At 39.8% G+C, this 16978-nt stretch overlaps 2 protein-coding genes across 6 annotated transcripts in view; one reads left to right on the forward strand and one right to left on the reverse strand.

Annotated features, from left to right (window-relative positions):
• SHE (Src homology 2 domain containing E) overlaps window positions 1–7812 on the reverse strand; it is a 63986-nt gene extending 56174 nt beyond the window's left edge. For both annotated transcript variants that reach the window (XM_031966664.1, XM_023502216.2), the window contains exons 1-2: window positions 6687–7812; window positions 4196–4322 (exon numbers count right to left, since the gene is read on the reverse strand). In XM_031966664.1, coding sequence (XP_031822524.1) covers window positions 4196–4322; window positions 6687–7340 — 781 coding nt within the window. In that variant the 5' untranslated portion in view covers window positions 7341–7812. The remainder of the gene's footprint in view (window positions 1–4195; window positions 4323–6686) is intronic.
• Window positions 6758–16978, forward strand: part of TDRD10 (tudor domain containing 10) — a 48958-nt gene continuing 38737 nt past the window's right edge. The window contains exons 1-2 of one of the 4 annotated variants that reach the window (XM_031966666.1): window positions 6758–6836; window positions 12634–12670. In XM_031966666.1, coding sequence (XP_031822526.1) covers window positions 12669–12670 — 2 coding nt within the window. In that variant the 5' untranslated portion in view covers window positions 6758–6836; window positions 12634–12668. Of the gene's footprint in view, window positions 6837–8488; window positions 8665–12633; window positions 12671–16978 lie in introns of those variants that run through there. The other 3 variants (XM_031966668.1, XM_031966665.1, XM_012548126.3) reach the window with 3 other exon arrangements.

Below are 16978 nucleotides of genomic sequence, written 5' to 3' on the forward strand. Positions count from 1 at the left end.
GCTAAGGATTTCTTATACAGGCTCTGTTCAAAGACTCTGACACATTTTCATATTTGGAACAAATTTTTAGAAATATTAAAAAACACATATGAATTTTCTTTATAGACCAAAAGGTCTAAGTTTATGGTTGTATGTAGAACAAAAATCAGAATACTGGGTTGGAAACCCCAAAGTTGGAGGTTTACAAGGGAAATGGGGAAAAATCTTAAGAACCATGACTGTCTCCTCTCCCTCCATTCCTCTAGTTATTTACTCCTCTTATGAGGATTGGATCCTCAATTGATGAGAACTTAAAAACCTGAAATATGCTTAGACTAAATGACAAAACCAAAAAACAACTATGGATATTATGATAAATCCTCATACTGGGAGGGAAACTGGGGCCAGATAACTTCTAATACAAATTTGGCAACTCTGAACTAATGACAAATAATGCTAAATGCTTATAATCTTTACTGTATGCATTCTGCTGAGAAAAATGATTTATATCACTACTTCCCTATTCTAACCTCTCTTCTGAAGGTAGTACACATTTCTGCTTATTTTAAAAATCACTAGAGCATCTAGGTTCTAGTCTCAGCTTTGCTATTAAGTAACTACTTGACCAGATCAAGAAATGCTCTTTCTTCTGCCACCCCACTCCCATGACTTTTTCTTCCTACCTGGGGTTGTTACAAGGATAAGGAAAGACTAAAGGATCACAGTTCTAATTCAATCTCCTCATACTATAAATAATATAAAGTACTTTTATACCATGTATTATAGCTTTTAAAAAAAGCAAGTTTATACTCTCAATTTTACAGACTAAGGAAAGAGACTGAAGCTAAGAAGAAATCCATTAGGATGGTGTCCCCCACCCTGAACACTGTATAGTGTTTAAAAAAATTAAATAACTCTACTTTTAAACCATAACTAAGCAGAATGAAAAAAAAAAAAGGAAAGGAAAAAAACCTAGCACCAAATCATTTCTTTCCAACTTCTGTTCAACTCCCTCACTTCCTGTTATTCTACCCACCTGTGTAGCCCCATGGGTAGACTAAGTCAAAGCATTTACACTGTGCTGTTAAAAAGGGGATATAGTTGTATTAGGTATCAAGGAAGGCAACTAAAACCTAATTGTCAAGATCAATGCCTTTTAAAAGGTTAAAAGGAAAGTATACAGATTGTTATTTTACTACAGATTGCTAAAAATGAAGTAGGTGAAGTTTTAAATTTTAAAATAAAATTCAGTTATGTTTTAAGTGCTGACTAGTAAAAGAAATTAGAGATAAAGATTCTCTTCTGCCCCATCCTCAATCATCCCTAGATTACATCCTAACAAGGGTAATAAGATGTGTTCATAAATATTACATAAGTTAGAAAATAAGTAGAAAGGCAAGGTTTGATTCAAAGTCCATGGGAGAAATGTCAGGAGAAAGAGATAGCTCTCAGCTGGAGAAAGGTAAGTGGAGGAGGAATGCAGGAAAACTTCCTGGAGGAGAGGACATTTGAGCTGGCCTTCAAGAAGAGGGATTTTTTTAATAGAAAGAAAGATGTAGGAGTCCATTCTACAAATCGAAGAAGGAAATTGACATAGTCCATTTCCCTAGAATGAGAAGGTGAAGTAGAGTACTATAAAACACGAATTAGAAGAGTAAGGTAGAAACTGTAGAAGGTCCCGAACCAGGAGAACCAGTTGGCAATTCGCCCTACTGGAGAGGAGGAACTACTGATTGTTTTATTTAAACAGAAAATTTCACAGATACACTTTTCATTTGGCAGGATCAATTGATCTGTAACTTCCTTTGTAAGGCCACAACATTAAGAATAAAACATTCATAAGAAAAATACAAACCAACTTCATGGGTATGTTTTTCACAACCACTTTAAAAGAACCCTAGAGACAAATTGATTTTTTGTCTAATGAGGAAGAGAACAAAAACATTAAAACAAAAGGAGAATGGAAGCTCAAAACAGAATTACCATAGATTCTTAGGGAAACTCCTTTTCTGAAATTTTACATCCCTTCTAATTGTTTTAATTTATCCTTTTTATTCCTCTCCTCCAACCACCTAATTTTATTTTTTTTTTAATTTTTTACTGTGACTATTTTTCACTTCCTCTCATTCAAGGGCTTCACCAGGGGTCACAGTCCAGTGACCCTTAGGGTCAAAGCCTGGCCAGGCTACACCCTCCCTGAATCCAGCTCCTTATCTCCCTGCAGCAGAGTAGCAGGAAACAGAAGCACCGTTTTCCTGTTCTAGTTCATTTTCATTTTTGAAGCCTAGCCTGACTGTATCAGAATGATGAAGTTATCCTTGTGTTCCACTATTCTGAGACTCTGCTTATGTTCCTGTAGTTTGACAGCTTTTCAATTTGTTTTAAAAACAGCAGAAACAAAGTCTTTAATGTGTGACCAATTATTCCTTTCCCAGGCATGAAACTCATGACACTGGAAGGAGTGGAGGGGGGGGGGGGGGGGGGGAGGGAAGGGGGAAGAGAGAAACAACCAAAAAAACTCCCTCCAGTCAACAGTCAGTACTCATATAGTAACTGTCTATGTGTCTTAAGTCACAAAATTTAAATAATTTGCTGACTTCATATTTCCAGAAATAAATCACTTTTAAATTACAATGCTGTATTGTGAAAAAATGAATTTAAGAAATACTATTACATTTATTTAAAATATAGCAATAACAAACTTGTCAAATTAGTTTGAACAAGTTATTTTTTCCAGCAAAATAATAGGATCTACATAGTCTACATAGTTTCAAGCTATACTTTAAAACAATGTATTTCCTTAATGCATCCTAGTGACTCTCACTGATGTCAAAGAATTTAGCTAGAAACGTAAAAGGATTTAGAAAATTCATAAAGTAACCTTAGCCTGAGAGTTCTCCTCCAGACTCATTTTAATTCACAGAAGTAATCTTGCCTATAGGCCAGAGTGGATTGAAGTAGATTGAAAGACCTTAGAAGGTAAACAGAATTCTAGGAATTAAGAAATCCTACAGATTCATAAAGAAAATTAAGAAACTTCTGACCTAATTTCAAAAAGAAGCAAAGTCCAGGATGAAGGAGGTAATGAAGCTACTATACTCTGCCTTTCCTGCGTGATTATCTCCAATTAATCCTGTGAGCTCCTGGGGAGCAGGGTCTGCTTTTTTGCATGCCTAGTGTACACAAGGTCTGGCCCATAAAAAGTTAATAAATACTTGCTGTCGACTTGATTCTGCTTTGGTTGACTAGGACTGATATAAATCATTTAAAATACAACATCTAAATTTAAAGGTGACTTATTTCTGGAACTCTTAAGTCAGCTGAATCATACTATCTTTTGGTCCCAAAATTTCCTATTCTTTTAATTAGCTACTTTAAATGTTTTTGGAGCATAAAAATTATTTATATGTCCTAGCTTTCTTAGATCAAATCAAAAATAATATTTGGAGTTTCAGGTCAGTTCTGTATGCCATATGTTGTTAAGAAGGACACTATTAAATTGGAGAGCATCCAGGGAAGGATAAGCCAGGATGGTGAAATCATTTCACATGAGGATCTATTTAAAGAACTGGGGATATTTTAGCCTTGAGAAGACTTGAGGGTGGTGAGGGGTGGAGGTAGGGAATGAAACATGATAGTAATCTTCAAGTATGTTAAAGACTGTCATGTGGAAGAGGGATTAGTTTTTCTCTGCTGACTGCCAGAGTGCAGAATTATGAATGGGCAGAAGCTACAAAAGGGGCAAATTCAGGCTTGATGTTAGGAAAAAGTAACAATTTAGAACTATAGATTGCCTCAGGAAGTAGTAAGCTCTCCCTTGCAGGAGGTTTTCCAACAAAGCTCAGGCCTTTCTATGGATTTGGTTAAGTCACTTCATTTGACTCTAAAAGAACTTGCATTAGAGGCAGTGGAGAAAGAAAGATATGTTAGTTAAAAATACAAAGGAGCTTTTTTGTGGTTCATGATGACAATGGCACCTCCTACTGAGGAAACTCTTGAATCAGTGCAGATTGTCAACTATCCTAACACTTCAGTCTTTGAGCTGCCTGGACTTCTAGGAGATTAACCTGCTCACTATTACAAAGCCTGTGTGTCACACTGTTGGCTGAGGTGGGCCCTGTACCCCCTATACCAACCCGTTTTTTTTTTCTTGAAAGGGTGAAATGTATAAAATAATAGGCTTATGTCTATATTCAACCAGCAATTTGTCACAGACCTGTTATCATCTGCTGTGCATCATAGGGTTCCATGTAGCCATCATTCTCCCCTACTCTTTCTGCATCTCTTTGACCCTTTGTCCGCTTTGCATCGTAGGGATCAGCATAGTCTTCTAAAATGATCACCTGTAAAAAGAAGAATTAAGCATTCTAAAGCACCTAAGCAGTAACTGTGTCCAAATGGCTGTCTGTAGCAGCTTGGAATCATCATCAATGTTCAAAAACATTACAGGTGTAGTGGATGTGCTTTGAAATGTAATAAGATTACTACAGTCTCACCATCAGCAGTGTACAGAATACCCTTTTTCTAATAACTGGCTTAGTAGAGGACTAATAATGGGACTGCACAACTCTATCACTCTTGAATGTCCTCTCCAATCTTGCATGTCCTACATAGAGTGCATGGTCTGGAGCCTTGGAATAGGAACTCCTTCTCCTAACCAAAACCAAAACAAACAAACCAAAAAACCCCTAACAACCACCCAATCCCAAAGTCTTAACAACATATCCATAAGACATCCTGTGGTCTCCTTAATTAACTAAGCTTACCAATCACAACCAGCCAAAAGGCTAATACTTACTGAATGCCTCCTCGGCATCCTACACTGCTAGGAAGTTGTGGATAACATGTGAGACATGTTCTGTGCTGTCAAAGAACTTTAAAATATAGTTAAACAGAATTAACACAAGGAATAGAGGAATTGGATGGTATTTAGAAAAGGGAGACATCAGACTAGAAGGTTTCACAAGGAAAGGCCTTCAGTTGAGTGTAACTGAGCACAGTACATGACTGAGGAGCAGACTGGGAGGAAGGAGAGCATTAAGGTGAGTTCTCTACAGGAAAGAAAAGTGGGAAGGCAAAGAAGGGAAATGAGCAAGGACCTATGAACAAAGGCACAATAGGCTATTTAAGCACCTCAGACATAAATGAATAACACAGACAACTAGCAATTTTATCTGAAGTTTGAAAATGTGCCAAATTACTTCCTTCAACAAATCTTTATCAAAAAGCAATTAAATCACATGGGTAGACTTGTGCTGGCCCAGCAAGAGATATACAATACTGTGCTAAGCAGTCCCTGCCTTCAAGAATCTTATATTTTAGTCGGAACAAACCATACTTATATGAAACACTAAATAATGTGAGAGGTAAATAAGACAAAAATAAATAGGAAACATTTCAAAGCTATATAGTCTTTGTGTTATAGGTTCTTACCATCATCCAATTAGGAAGAATGTCCAAAGGGACTGCTAATTGGGGCTGTTAGAAATGTACTCTTCTGTTCAGACTCCCCTCCCCTATGAAGCCAGTGTATCCAATAAAAGGAAAAACACAAAATTGCTTATTAACACAATATCCTAATTATTTTATCTCCCACTTTCACTGCTCTTTAATCCTGGACAGAATCCAGAGGCTAGCTAGGATGGAATAATGAAGACCAGAAAAATATTTTTGCTCTTCCCAATCTTAAGCTCCTTAAAAATGTTTTGAAAAGTGAGAAGACCTAAAAGAAGTCTAGTATAATGGTCAGCAGTGCTGGAAGAACTGGGTTTGAATCCTGTTTTAGGCTCTCCTTAGGGAGATGAACTGGGTATGCTGTTTCCTAACTTGTAAAATGAAGTGGGGGAGAGTTCACACTCAATAATTTCTTTTCAGAGAAATTCATGGTCTATGTTCCTTTTCATGCCCCTTAGCTGGGGATTAGAAAGGGGATTCCAATACTAGCAAAGAGAGCTGGAGTGGTCCTTACTTAATTTTATCAAAGTTTCGCCTTGAAACTCACCACACAAAATCACAAGAACACACAGCACCCTTCAGCAGACAAATTTGGCAAAATAGCAGAGTCCTATTTAAACAGAACTTTGAATCACCAATAGAATAACGCTACAAGGCAAGGTGAAACACCTGAACACTAAGAATAAGACAATACCGCCAATGATCCAAACTAAACTTTTAGATTTATGCAGCTTTCCCCGTTCCTCGACTAAAATGAATATTGGGTGTTTTTTTTTTCAAGTAAAGGTTTAACCCCCTAAAATCTCATACACACACACACACACACACACACACACACGAGGTTGTGGTAGAAAAAGATACAAAAAAGTTCCAAGGCTGTATGGATTAAGTTTTACAGACTCCTACAATCATCCAAATTCGGCAGCATGTCCAAAGAATTTAACGAAGGTGAAGTGGGGAAACAGCTGACTTAGTGAAGATTCCTTTGCTTGGGGGAAAGTTGGCTTGATGAGGGAAGGGGTTAGTGCTTCGGAGGAGTAAAAGTTGTCGGTTTGCCCGGTTAAGGGTTGGCTGAAGGAGAAAAAAGCTTGATGAGTGGAAAGATTGGTTTGACGGGGGGGGGGGAAAGTTGGCCTGACGGGATAAAGGCCTGACGAGGGTGGGGGAAAGATTGGTCTGACGGGAGAGGGGCTGGTTTGACGGGGAGGGCAAGGATGATTTTAATGGAGGGGAAAGGGAACGCTTCTCCTTACCGTGTCTTGCTGCTTGAGCCCCTTTCCCTTGTCCAGTTCGGGTCCCAGCGAGGAAGGAGAGGAGGAAGTGCTGGAGCTGGAGCTGGAGCTGGAGCTGGAATAGCTTTTCCCGTTCTTCTCCTGGGTGTCCACCTTAATGAGGCGGTTGATGTAAGTGCTGCAGCCGGTACTCTTAACCGAGCCGCGGGGCTGCTCCTCCTCCGGGGCGGGTGCCGCGGCGACGCGGGAGTTCTTGCGGCTCTTGCCGGCAGCCGCCTGCAGCATCCCTTGGATGCTGTCCCGGGACAGCCGGCTGTCCTTGGCGGGGCCGCAACCGGCCGCTTTGCCGCTGCCAAGCTCGGCTGCCGAGTTCTTGCGGCCCTTGCCGGACGGCGCGGGCATTGCTGGCCCGCCAGCTTCGGAGTTCTTGCGTAGTTTACTGGCCAGGCCGCCCCCGCCGCCCGTACCCCCGCCGCCGCCGCCGCCGCCCCCTCCGCCGCCGGGCTTCGCCCGCTCCGACACCGTCTTCAGCGTCAGCGGCAATTCCTTGAACCACTTGGCTGCCATGGAGGGCGGCCGGCCGGGGAGCGTCGTGGCCCCTCCGGAGCCCGAGCCGGCGAGCAAGGAGGCGAAGCCCAGACACCGAGAGACGCCCGGCGCTGGCGACACGCACATTCCCCGGGGCGGCGAACGGCGGGGGCGAGCCCGGTCCCGGGGGACACGCGGCCAAGGGGCGCGGGCGGCTTTCCCACGGCGGGAGGTCCGGAGGTCGGGCAGACGGCAGAGCCGCCGCTCCTCGAGCACCAGTCCGTGTGGAAAGCGCGCAGGGTTTCCGCGCGCTGCGCGCTGGCCCGAGGCTCGAGGCGGGGCCGGCCGTCGCCGTCCCCCGGGCTCCTCTTCCTGCAGCCCACGGCCCCCGAGGTTTCTCGGCTCTCGCCCCCGCGCGCCCGCGGCTCTTGGGAGCCCCCCCGGAAGGTACGGGACAGGGCCTGGCTCACTCTGCCCTCGGGAGCCGCCGCGACGCGGGCGCTCGTTCGTTCCGAGGGCTAGAGAGGCCGCGGCGAGGTACAGCAGGACGGACTAACCGATAGACAGCCGGGGGCGCCAGGGGGGACCAGCCTACACCTCCACAGCGGCCTTCCGCCCTGCCCCTCCACTCCCCAAGGCTTAGGCACCGCCTCTTCTGCAGCCTCCCGCCCAACCCGCGTGCGGAGAGCAGAGGGGGCGGGGCCTGAAGGCGGGGCCTCGCTCCTGCTCCTTTCCCGCGTGCGCCCTCATCCCAGATTCGAGGCTCGAGGCTCGAGGCGCAGCCAGCGCCAGTGGGCAAGGGCGGGGCAGCACGCCTGCCAGAAGGAGGGGAGAGGAGAGCAGAGCGGGCTGTCTAACGAAGGGTAGCCCACCCTCCCGCTGAGGCCCGACCCATCTCCGGCTCTGACTGGCTCTCCTCATCAAGACTCGGCGTAGGTTAGGAAAAAGGTCAGGTTGAGGAAAACTTGGCCACACACACACCAGCAAACTATTTGTCAATAAACTTATTAACTGAAAGCAAAATCTGAAGTCAAGTTTTTCCATCTCTCCAGTGGGGCTAATAATTCCTTACTTAAGTTCTCCACCGGGAAGAGTTGATGTGAGGCTCAAACATGAGATGTGGTGCATTTTGCAAACGTTAAAACGCTAAGGGCATGTAAATGTCAGTCAGAGTGTAACACCTGTAACCTTTGCCCCCCCCCCCCCCCCCCAACTAAATTGCGCCTGCCTTCCTCCCCACCCCCTCCGCCTCCAGAACATCCATCACGGGACATGCGCAGTACCCATCATCCCCTGGTCCGCTTCTCCTCGCGCTCTGCCCCACGCAGCCGCACGAGGCAGAGAGAGCTGGAGGGTGGAAGCGGGGCGGCTCTTTTCTCCTCTCTCCCCTTTCTCCTTGCTGTATCCTTGCTTTGCACGTTCTCGGGATCTCTGGGAAAAGAAAGCGGACGTGAGGGGGCCGAGAAGTGCGGTGAGTGAAGCTATTTTGGCTCCACACCCTTCCTCCACCCTTCCCCTCCCCCACCTCCACTCAGCGCCCTGGACTGAGGCACGTCCAGTCAGTCAGTTAACTAGCATTTTTATTGAAACGCTTATTATGTGCCAAGGACCATGCTAAACTCTGGTGATACAAAGAAAACCGAATAACACGGCCTTACCCAACCCCCCCACTTCCACCGGGAAGGCCCTTCACCCTCGATGGAAATTGGGAAAGGCTTTTTGCATAAGTTGGGAATTTAGCTGAATCGCCAAGCAAGGGGCCAAATCCGTGGCAGGGAACAGATTTTGGTTTTCTAATTTCCCCCTCCCCCAAGCATGGTTGGAGTGTGTGTAGGGGAGGGGGTCCAGCTGATCCCCACCCACCTCTGCCCTCTCCTCCGATTTTGGTCTTGTAATTAATTGCTTTTCTCAAGTGTTCTAGAATTGTGACTAAGTCCTGCATTTGTATGCAACAAAGCTTAATTGTGTTTTAAGTGGAATTGAATTTGGAGACTGTCCCCACACTTGGAGTCCCTGGAGGAAACTGGAAAGTGGCTATATCCCCTGGCCGACACAAATGAGGAGCTGAATGTGCTGGAGAAGTTGGGGGTGGGGAGTTTTGTTTAGTTTTGTGGCCTGGGCCTGTTATTTTGTTAGTATTGGGGAACTTCTGGTAAAAAATTAATAGAGATCGATAAATATTCCATTATAGTCTTAGAAAGTTTCCTGGGCCACTGAAAAGTTGATTAGCTTGTTCAGGCACAGTCAGTATGTGATGAGTTAGAAGGGATCCTTAAAACCTGGTTTTCCTAGCTCAGAAATCTGCTCTCCAAGTACTGGTTAGACTCTTCATGCTCTTTTTGGAGAATGCAACAAAACGAATCACAAAGATAAAATGGTGGCTAAGACTTTGGATTCTGTGCTTGGCTCTTGAGAATTAATAGACTTTGTCAACTTAGATTCATCCCTGAATTTCCCTGTTATCTATAAGAGGAAGGTGTTAACACCTAAAGGATGTATATAAGCTCGTTAGGAGCATGAAGTGAGATAATTCCCCTGAAAGGTTCTGTAAAGCCTGCACCATAAAATTGTAAGGTGGTATCTGTTCAAGATCATTCTTGTAATTAATTACCCTCTTTTAAAGAGGTAATCAAGAAATTATAGCATTTGAAGTATAGCAGTATAATAATATTGTATTACTTAAAAGTCACAATCCTTCTCTTTTTATAATTATACCTTGCATACTCGATAGAATACTGAGATTAGATTTTATATCTATGAGTGAGTCACTTCATTTAACTTCTCTAAGGCTCAACTCTCTTAAATGTAAAGTAGTGATACTAATACCATAGTATCTACCTCACATAGTTCTCCTAAAATTTAAATGAGTTAAGATATGTAGAAAAATAATTTGCAAATTCTAAAGCATTAAATCAATGGTATTGTTATTAATGTGTTATATAACTAAACAATGACCCTTGAATTCATACATGAATTATTCTGCAAATTTGTTTTTTGTGGAATAATCTCCTATTTTGTATTTCTAATAGTCTTAGAAAACATGAGATAACTAAACAATGACCCTTGAATTCATACATGACTTATTCTGCAAATTTGTTTCTTGTGGAATAATCTCCTATTTTGTATTTCTAATAGTCTTAGAAAACATGAGAAAACTTTCCATGTTCTAGATGGATAATAATTTGTTTAAGCTAACAAAGTCAACCGCAAAGCTGGAATGTCTACTCCTGCCCTGTGATTCTGATTATTAGATTTCTCTTGATTTTATTTATATATGTGTTTAGTAGTTTTTTCTCCAGTTTAAATCATCTCTCTTATAGAGACTGTGGACATTGTTATTTTTTCTTTTAAAAGGAACAAACTCTTGAAAGAATGAATTTATTATATATTTTTTAAATGAATAGATAGTGATATTGATATTTAGGAAGTTTGAAAGAAAGAAAAAAAGTTATGGGAAAAGAGGTATCTCTGGATTATTCAGGTAGAGGTTCAGAGCTAATTAGCTAATAAAAGAGATTGAACATTTCATTTAATTTATGAGGAATAGTTAGAACTCCTTGATTAACTTACAACCCAAGATCAGAAATAATATGGTAATGAATCATGTAGCAGGATAAGAGGGAAGTGAGGATTCATAGTGATTCTCAACTAATACATATATGTGAAACCCACATGTGAGATAGTTGTCCAAATCCCTGCTACATAGGTAGTAATTATGTTTCAATTTTGTCAGAAAAAAATATCATTTAGTAAATTAAAAACTTTTTTTCCGGTACATAACCTCATTAGAGCTTCACAATAATCCAGTAAAGCAGAACAGGTGGTATTGATCCCATCTTACAGATAAGGAAGTAGAGAAGCTTAAAAGTGATTTATTCACGTTCATAAAGCTAATTAATAAATGGCAAAGCCAGTACTAGATCCAGGTCTTCTGGTTACATAGTATATATATATATAGTACCATGGTTTTCATAACATGGATTAATAGTCCCTCAATTATTTCTAAACTTAAAAAAAAAAACCATAGCTTTTAATTTTTCTCAATTATGTTGCATTTTTCAATTAGGAATGTAAACATTTTTTAAAATTTTGAGTTAAAATTTCTCTCTCCCTCCCTTTCCCCTCTCATTGAGAAAGCAAACTATTTGGTACAAATTATACATATTACAATTATGCAAAACATTTCCATGTTAACCATGTTGCAAAAGACAACAGAGACCAAAAAAAAAAGAAAGATAAAATATAAGAAATTGCTTCTATCTGCATTCAGACTCCCATCAGTTCTTTCACTGAAAGTGAATAGTATTTTTTATCATAAGTTCTTCAGAATTGTCTTAAAACATTGTATTCCTGAAAATAACTAAGTCATTCATAGTTGCTTTCTAAGTTTTGCTCATTTCATTTTTCATCATTTATTTACGTCTTCTCAGATTTTTTTGAAAGCATGCTTCTTGTCATTTCTTATAGTACAGTAACACTCCATCACAATTTCATACCGCAACTTGTTCATTCTCCAATTGATGAGCATCCCCTTAATTATCAATTGCCATTGCAGAAAAAAACTTCAATATTTTTGTACTTATAGGGCCTTTTTCTTTTCCTTTGATTGTTTTGGGATTAAGACCTAGTATTGATTGATATTGCCAAATCAGAGAGTATAAAATTATGGTTTTATAGCCCTTTGGGCATAGTTCCGAATTGTTTTCCAGAGTGGTTGAATCACTTCACAGCTCACACAACAGTGAATTAATGTCCCAGTTTTTCTATATCTCCTCCAACATTTGTCATTTTCCTTTTCTGTCATATTAGCTAATTTGATATGTATGAGGCAGTATCTCAGAGTTGTTTTAATTTGCATTTTTTTTCTACTCAGTAGTGATTTTGGACATTTTTTTTACATGACTATAGATAGCTTTGATTTCTTCCGAAAACTGCGCGTTTGTACTCTCTGATCTACAATTGGGGAATTGGGGGATGAATATATTGGGTAATGAATTGGGGAATGAATCATATTCTTATAAATTTGACTCTGTTCTCTATATATTTGAGAAAAGACCTGTATCAGAGAAACTTGCTTGTAAAATCACCCAGTTTCTTGCTTTCCTTCTAATCTTGACTGCATTGGTTTTGTTTATGCAAAAGCTTTTTTAGTTGTATGTAATAAAAATTATTCATTTTACATCTTATAATACCCTCTATCTCTTGTTTGATCACAAATTCTTTCCTTACCTATAGGTCTGACAGTTAAATTTTTCCATACTCTCATAATTTTACTTTATTTTTGAACTCTTAGAAAATTTATGTCTGAACTCCTCATATTTGAATATTTTGTTAAAGCCTTTTAAATTGTCTTTTGCTATTTTCTCACAACCTTACCTTAGTGTGTGATAATGATAAATTATGCATGTATTCATATCTAACACTGATTTTTGTTTTGCAGGTGATTCCTTCAAAGAGAATTAAAGTACTGCAAACATGTAAGTTTCTTTCCTCATAGCCACCATCTATTAAGCTAGGTACTGAAACTAAAATTTAATAAAATTAATAAAATGTGGGTATGACATTTTACAAATAATATTGACAAACTAGAGTGTAACCAAAAAGGAAAAGGGTCTAGAAACCATATTATAGTATATGAGGCAAAATTGAAAGAATTAGAGACGGTTAATAATTGAAAAGAAGACTTGGGAAATAATTGATACTGCCTTCATATACTTGAAATGTGTTAATTATATGGAAAAGGAGGTGGAGTTGTGTGTTGCTCTGAAGAACAGAACTAGGAATCAGTGACTATTGAGCTATTGAGCATTAGAGTTGTTTCAAGATGGAAGGAACTTTTGAGGTACTGAGTTTGTCATTACTGGTAGAGAGAAAGGCAAGAGAATTGCTTATGAGATGATTTTTTACCAGCCTACGTAATGTCCCCACAGAAATAAGTCAGTTAATAAAGAATGAGTTGGTAGGTTTTAAAGAAAGATCTGCATTTTGTTACCCATAAATGAAATGTAAAAAAGTAAGGAAATCAAGATTTGAAGAGCTCAACTTAATAGTATAATGGAATTATATGATGGCTAGCTATTGGTTGTCCAGCCACAATCCTGGTGACCCTTTAAAAACCAAGACACTCTAGAGCTGGAATCCAGAGCGCCAAATCTGATCTATTGACTGTTTTTGTAGAGCCCCAGCTAAAAATGATTTTTATATTTTAAAATACAATAAATATTTTTTAAATGTTATAAAAAAAAATTCTTAGTTCATGGGCTGTTAAAAAAATGTGTGTATACATACATACATACATGTATGTGGGAACAGCCCTTCGTAGTTTGGCTATCTTTTCTGTAGAGAGGCACAATCAAAACAAGAGAAGTTCTGAGAATATTACAACTGGCACTAGAAATGGGAGCCAGATATGTAAAAAGAACAAAGAAAATTTGCTAAGAATAGGCTTAGCTTTTGGGTAGTTAATGGATTTCTCTTCCCTTCCCAAATGGCTTTAGCATCATACAATAGAGCCACTTATGCCATAGATACTGTACCCAGTAGAGAACAGGCCTAGTAAGAATGGAGACTCAGGCTGCTGTCAAGATGATGGTCCACATTCACTTGAAATGATAGTTGCCCAGATGCCTTTATTTCTTTTCAGCCAGAAGCATCAAATTAGTTCAAAGAAAGACATTCATTGAAGTAGCATGGTAATTAGATTGGCAATAGATCATTTTCTAATTAAACCTAGGGCACACTCTCTTGCAAATATGTTTAAATATCATTATTGAAAAGAGTAAATGTGCATAGAATTCACATAAGACTGGTGACCACTGGTCTTAACATGTTGTCTCTGCTAGCATATTATTCCTCTGGTATCTGCTGGTCTCAGATGAGATAGGGGGTTCTTTTTATATGTAGTTGTTAGTCATCTAGTCTCCTCTGGGCATTATTCCCTGTTTCTCTTTTCTGAGTTTATATCTGCAGGTCCAGCCAAACCATCTGAGCTTCAGTCAGCTGGTATATAGTTGTTAGAACCTCTAGAAGGGCAAACTGAAACCTCTTTAATTAGAAATATCCCACCCAGATGACAAAAGCCAGTCAAAGTAACCCCAGATTAAAATTTGATCTTTACCTGTAGATTGATGTATCTGGAAGGAGATCTAATTTTCTGTCACATTTATCTACGATTAGAAACTCCTAGATACCCTCAAAATCATTTCAAGTTTAACATGTAAATTCATTTTAGCCAAAGCAAGAAGTAAGCTGCTGAAGCAGTGTTCTTGTCCTTCACCCATCTATCCCATAATTTTATCTTTATTGGACATAATTGTTAGTAATAAAGAGTGATCTCCTTGCTGATCAAACTTCATTTTGGTCCCTATCCTGATTCAGGATAACCAGAATTCAAATCAAGCACCAGAAACTTAACTAGTTATGTCAACGTGAGCAAGTTACTTTTGTCTGCCTCAGTTTCCTTATCTGTAAAAGGAGAAATAATAGCATCCACTCCCAGGGTTGTTTCGAGGACAAAATTAAGGGATATTTTAAAAGTGCTTTTTAAACCTTGGATTTCCACAAATACTCACACACACACACACACACACACACACACTCATACACTCATGTTCCACCTGGATGCTCCTATGGCATCTCAAAATCATTTGAATTGCTGGGAACACATTTCCTCCTGTGTGTCCTCTCAACTAGTGGACTCTGTATATGTGCTCACTATTTCTATAAATATGGTGTAGTTAAGGGAGAATGTAGTTCACTTTCTCTGTGTGGTGGGGTAGAAAGTGGGAAGGATTTTTTTTTTTTATTATTATTTGTATGAGATCATTTCAGTAAATGCCTTTACTTCAAAGTAATTGTATTAACTGGTTGACTAATAAAGATATTAACACTGGTAAGAGTGTTATAAGGTATATTCATAGTTTTGGTGGTTCTGACCCATATGGTATCTTGGAAACAGGAGTAATTACCCTCCTTGGGACCTTCTTTTATGTATGAGTTGGAAGAGGTATCCCAAAAAGATATTGTAATGGATCTGCTAAGTCTGTATCCCAAAGACATCAGAAAAAAAGGGAGGGAAAGAAAATAGTTGTATAAAAATATTGGTAGCAGTTCTTTTTGTAGTGGCTAAGAATTAGAAATTGAAGGGATGCCAGCAATCGAGGAATGGCTAAACAAGATGTGGTATATTATTGTAGTGGAATATTATTGTGTGATAAGAAATGACAAGTAGGATAATTTCAGAAAGACCCGAAAAGACTTACATGACTTAATGCAAAGTGAACTGAAGAACCAGGAGAACATTATACACAGTAATAGCAATATTGTTTCATGAAGAACTGAATGATGTGGCTATTCTCAGCAATACAATGATCTAAGAAAATCCCAAAGAAGTAATCTGCTTCCAGAGAAAGGACTGATACAGTTTGAATGCAGACAAAGCATGCTATTTTTCACTTTTTCTTTCGTTTGAGTTTCTTGAACAAAATGGCTAATGTGGACATATTTTACATAATTTTATATGTATAACATATCTAATTGCTTACTCTCTCAGGCAAGGGGCAAGAGATGGAGGGATAAAATTTGGAACTCAGAACTTGAAAAAACAACAAATGTTTACAAATTGCTTTCACATGTAATTTGGGGGGAAATAAAATTTATTTTTAAAAATTATGTAAAAAAAAATAAGATCATTCTCCACAGACAAAAAAAAGTGTTGTTGACCAGGGGAATTTATTAATCACTTGGTGAGATTATCTCTTTGCCTAGAGAGACATGGCCATAGTATCTTTGAAAAGCTAGGGGGTGTGTCCCATTTGCTTTACAATGACTTCAACAAAATTGGTTAGGTAGGACTCTAGGAAAGATAGACTCTTGTTTGAGGGGCCATCTCTTTCTTGTGGTTTATAAAAGTGAGGTGACAAACCTGCTTTTTCCTTGCTGTGGAAAGGGGTTTATGTGTGCTCCTTTTTACCTTTCCTTGGTCAAAAGATAGAACTGAGTCCCTAACAGAGTAGGCCTGTATTCTGGGCAAAGAGAAGCCACCCAGGCTTGTTTCCAGGAATGAGTTGTGGTGGTTTTGAGGCCAAAATACCTAAGAATTACATGTTTATTTATAGTTTTCTGAGCCCAGGGAGACTTGAGACTTGAGAGTGGACTTTCATAGCTCAAGAGATGGCAGTAGCTGGGACAATGATAGAGTTCTTGTAGAGATATATAGCAGAAACACTTGTGGCCCTACAGGGAGTTCATGGACTTCTGACATCCACTCTACTGTTCATTGGAGAGAGATAGGAATGGGCAAGATCTTTATTTTCTAAATACCATTTAACCAGGAATTTAAACTTCTAGCCAGAGAAGAGAGATTTCCTGGGCAGCATCAGCCTAAGGGATTGCTCCAGGAATTAACTCCAAGTTAACAAGTAAAAGGATCAGGTTTTTTAGGAAAGAAAAAGATACTTCCTGAGCAGTACCCTTTCATGGGTACAAGGAGAAAGAACATCTCATCTATGTGGCCTTTGAATCTAGAGCAACAATAAGGCTTAAAAAGTGATGTGGGACTCAAGAGATTGGGACCTTGCCATTCCTAACTGTTTAGGCCGTCCCTTTCTTTAAGGGTATTGCTCTTGCCTCACAGGTTGTGTCTAAATCACAGGGGATATTATGAGTCAAGATTGTGTAAGACCTTGTGTGTGGTGTGAGTTTCACTGGAATGGTGTTTCTAATGGCATTTCTCTCTGAACAGAACAATGTGAGTACTTTATTTGTTCTCTGTATCTTTTTATGGG

Source organism: Sarcophilus harrisii, chromosome 4 (assembly GCF_902635505.1).
Source record: "Sarcophilus harrisii chromosome 4, mSarHar1.11, whole genome shotgun sequence".
NCBI classification, from domain to species: Eukaryota; Metazoa; Chordata; class Mammalia; order Dasyuromorphia; family Dasyuridae; genus Sarcophilus; species Sarcophilus harrisii.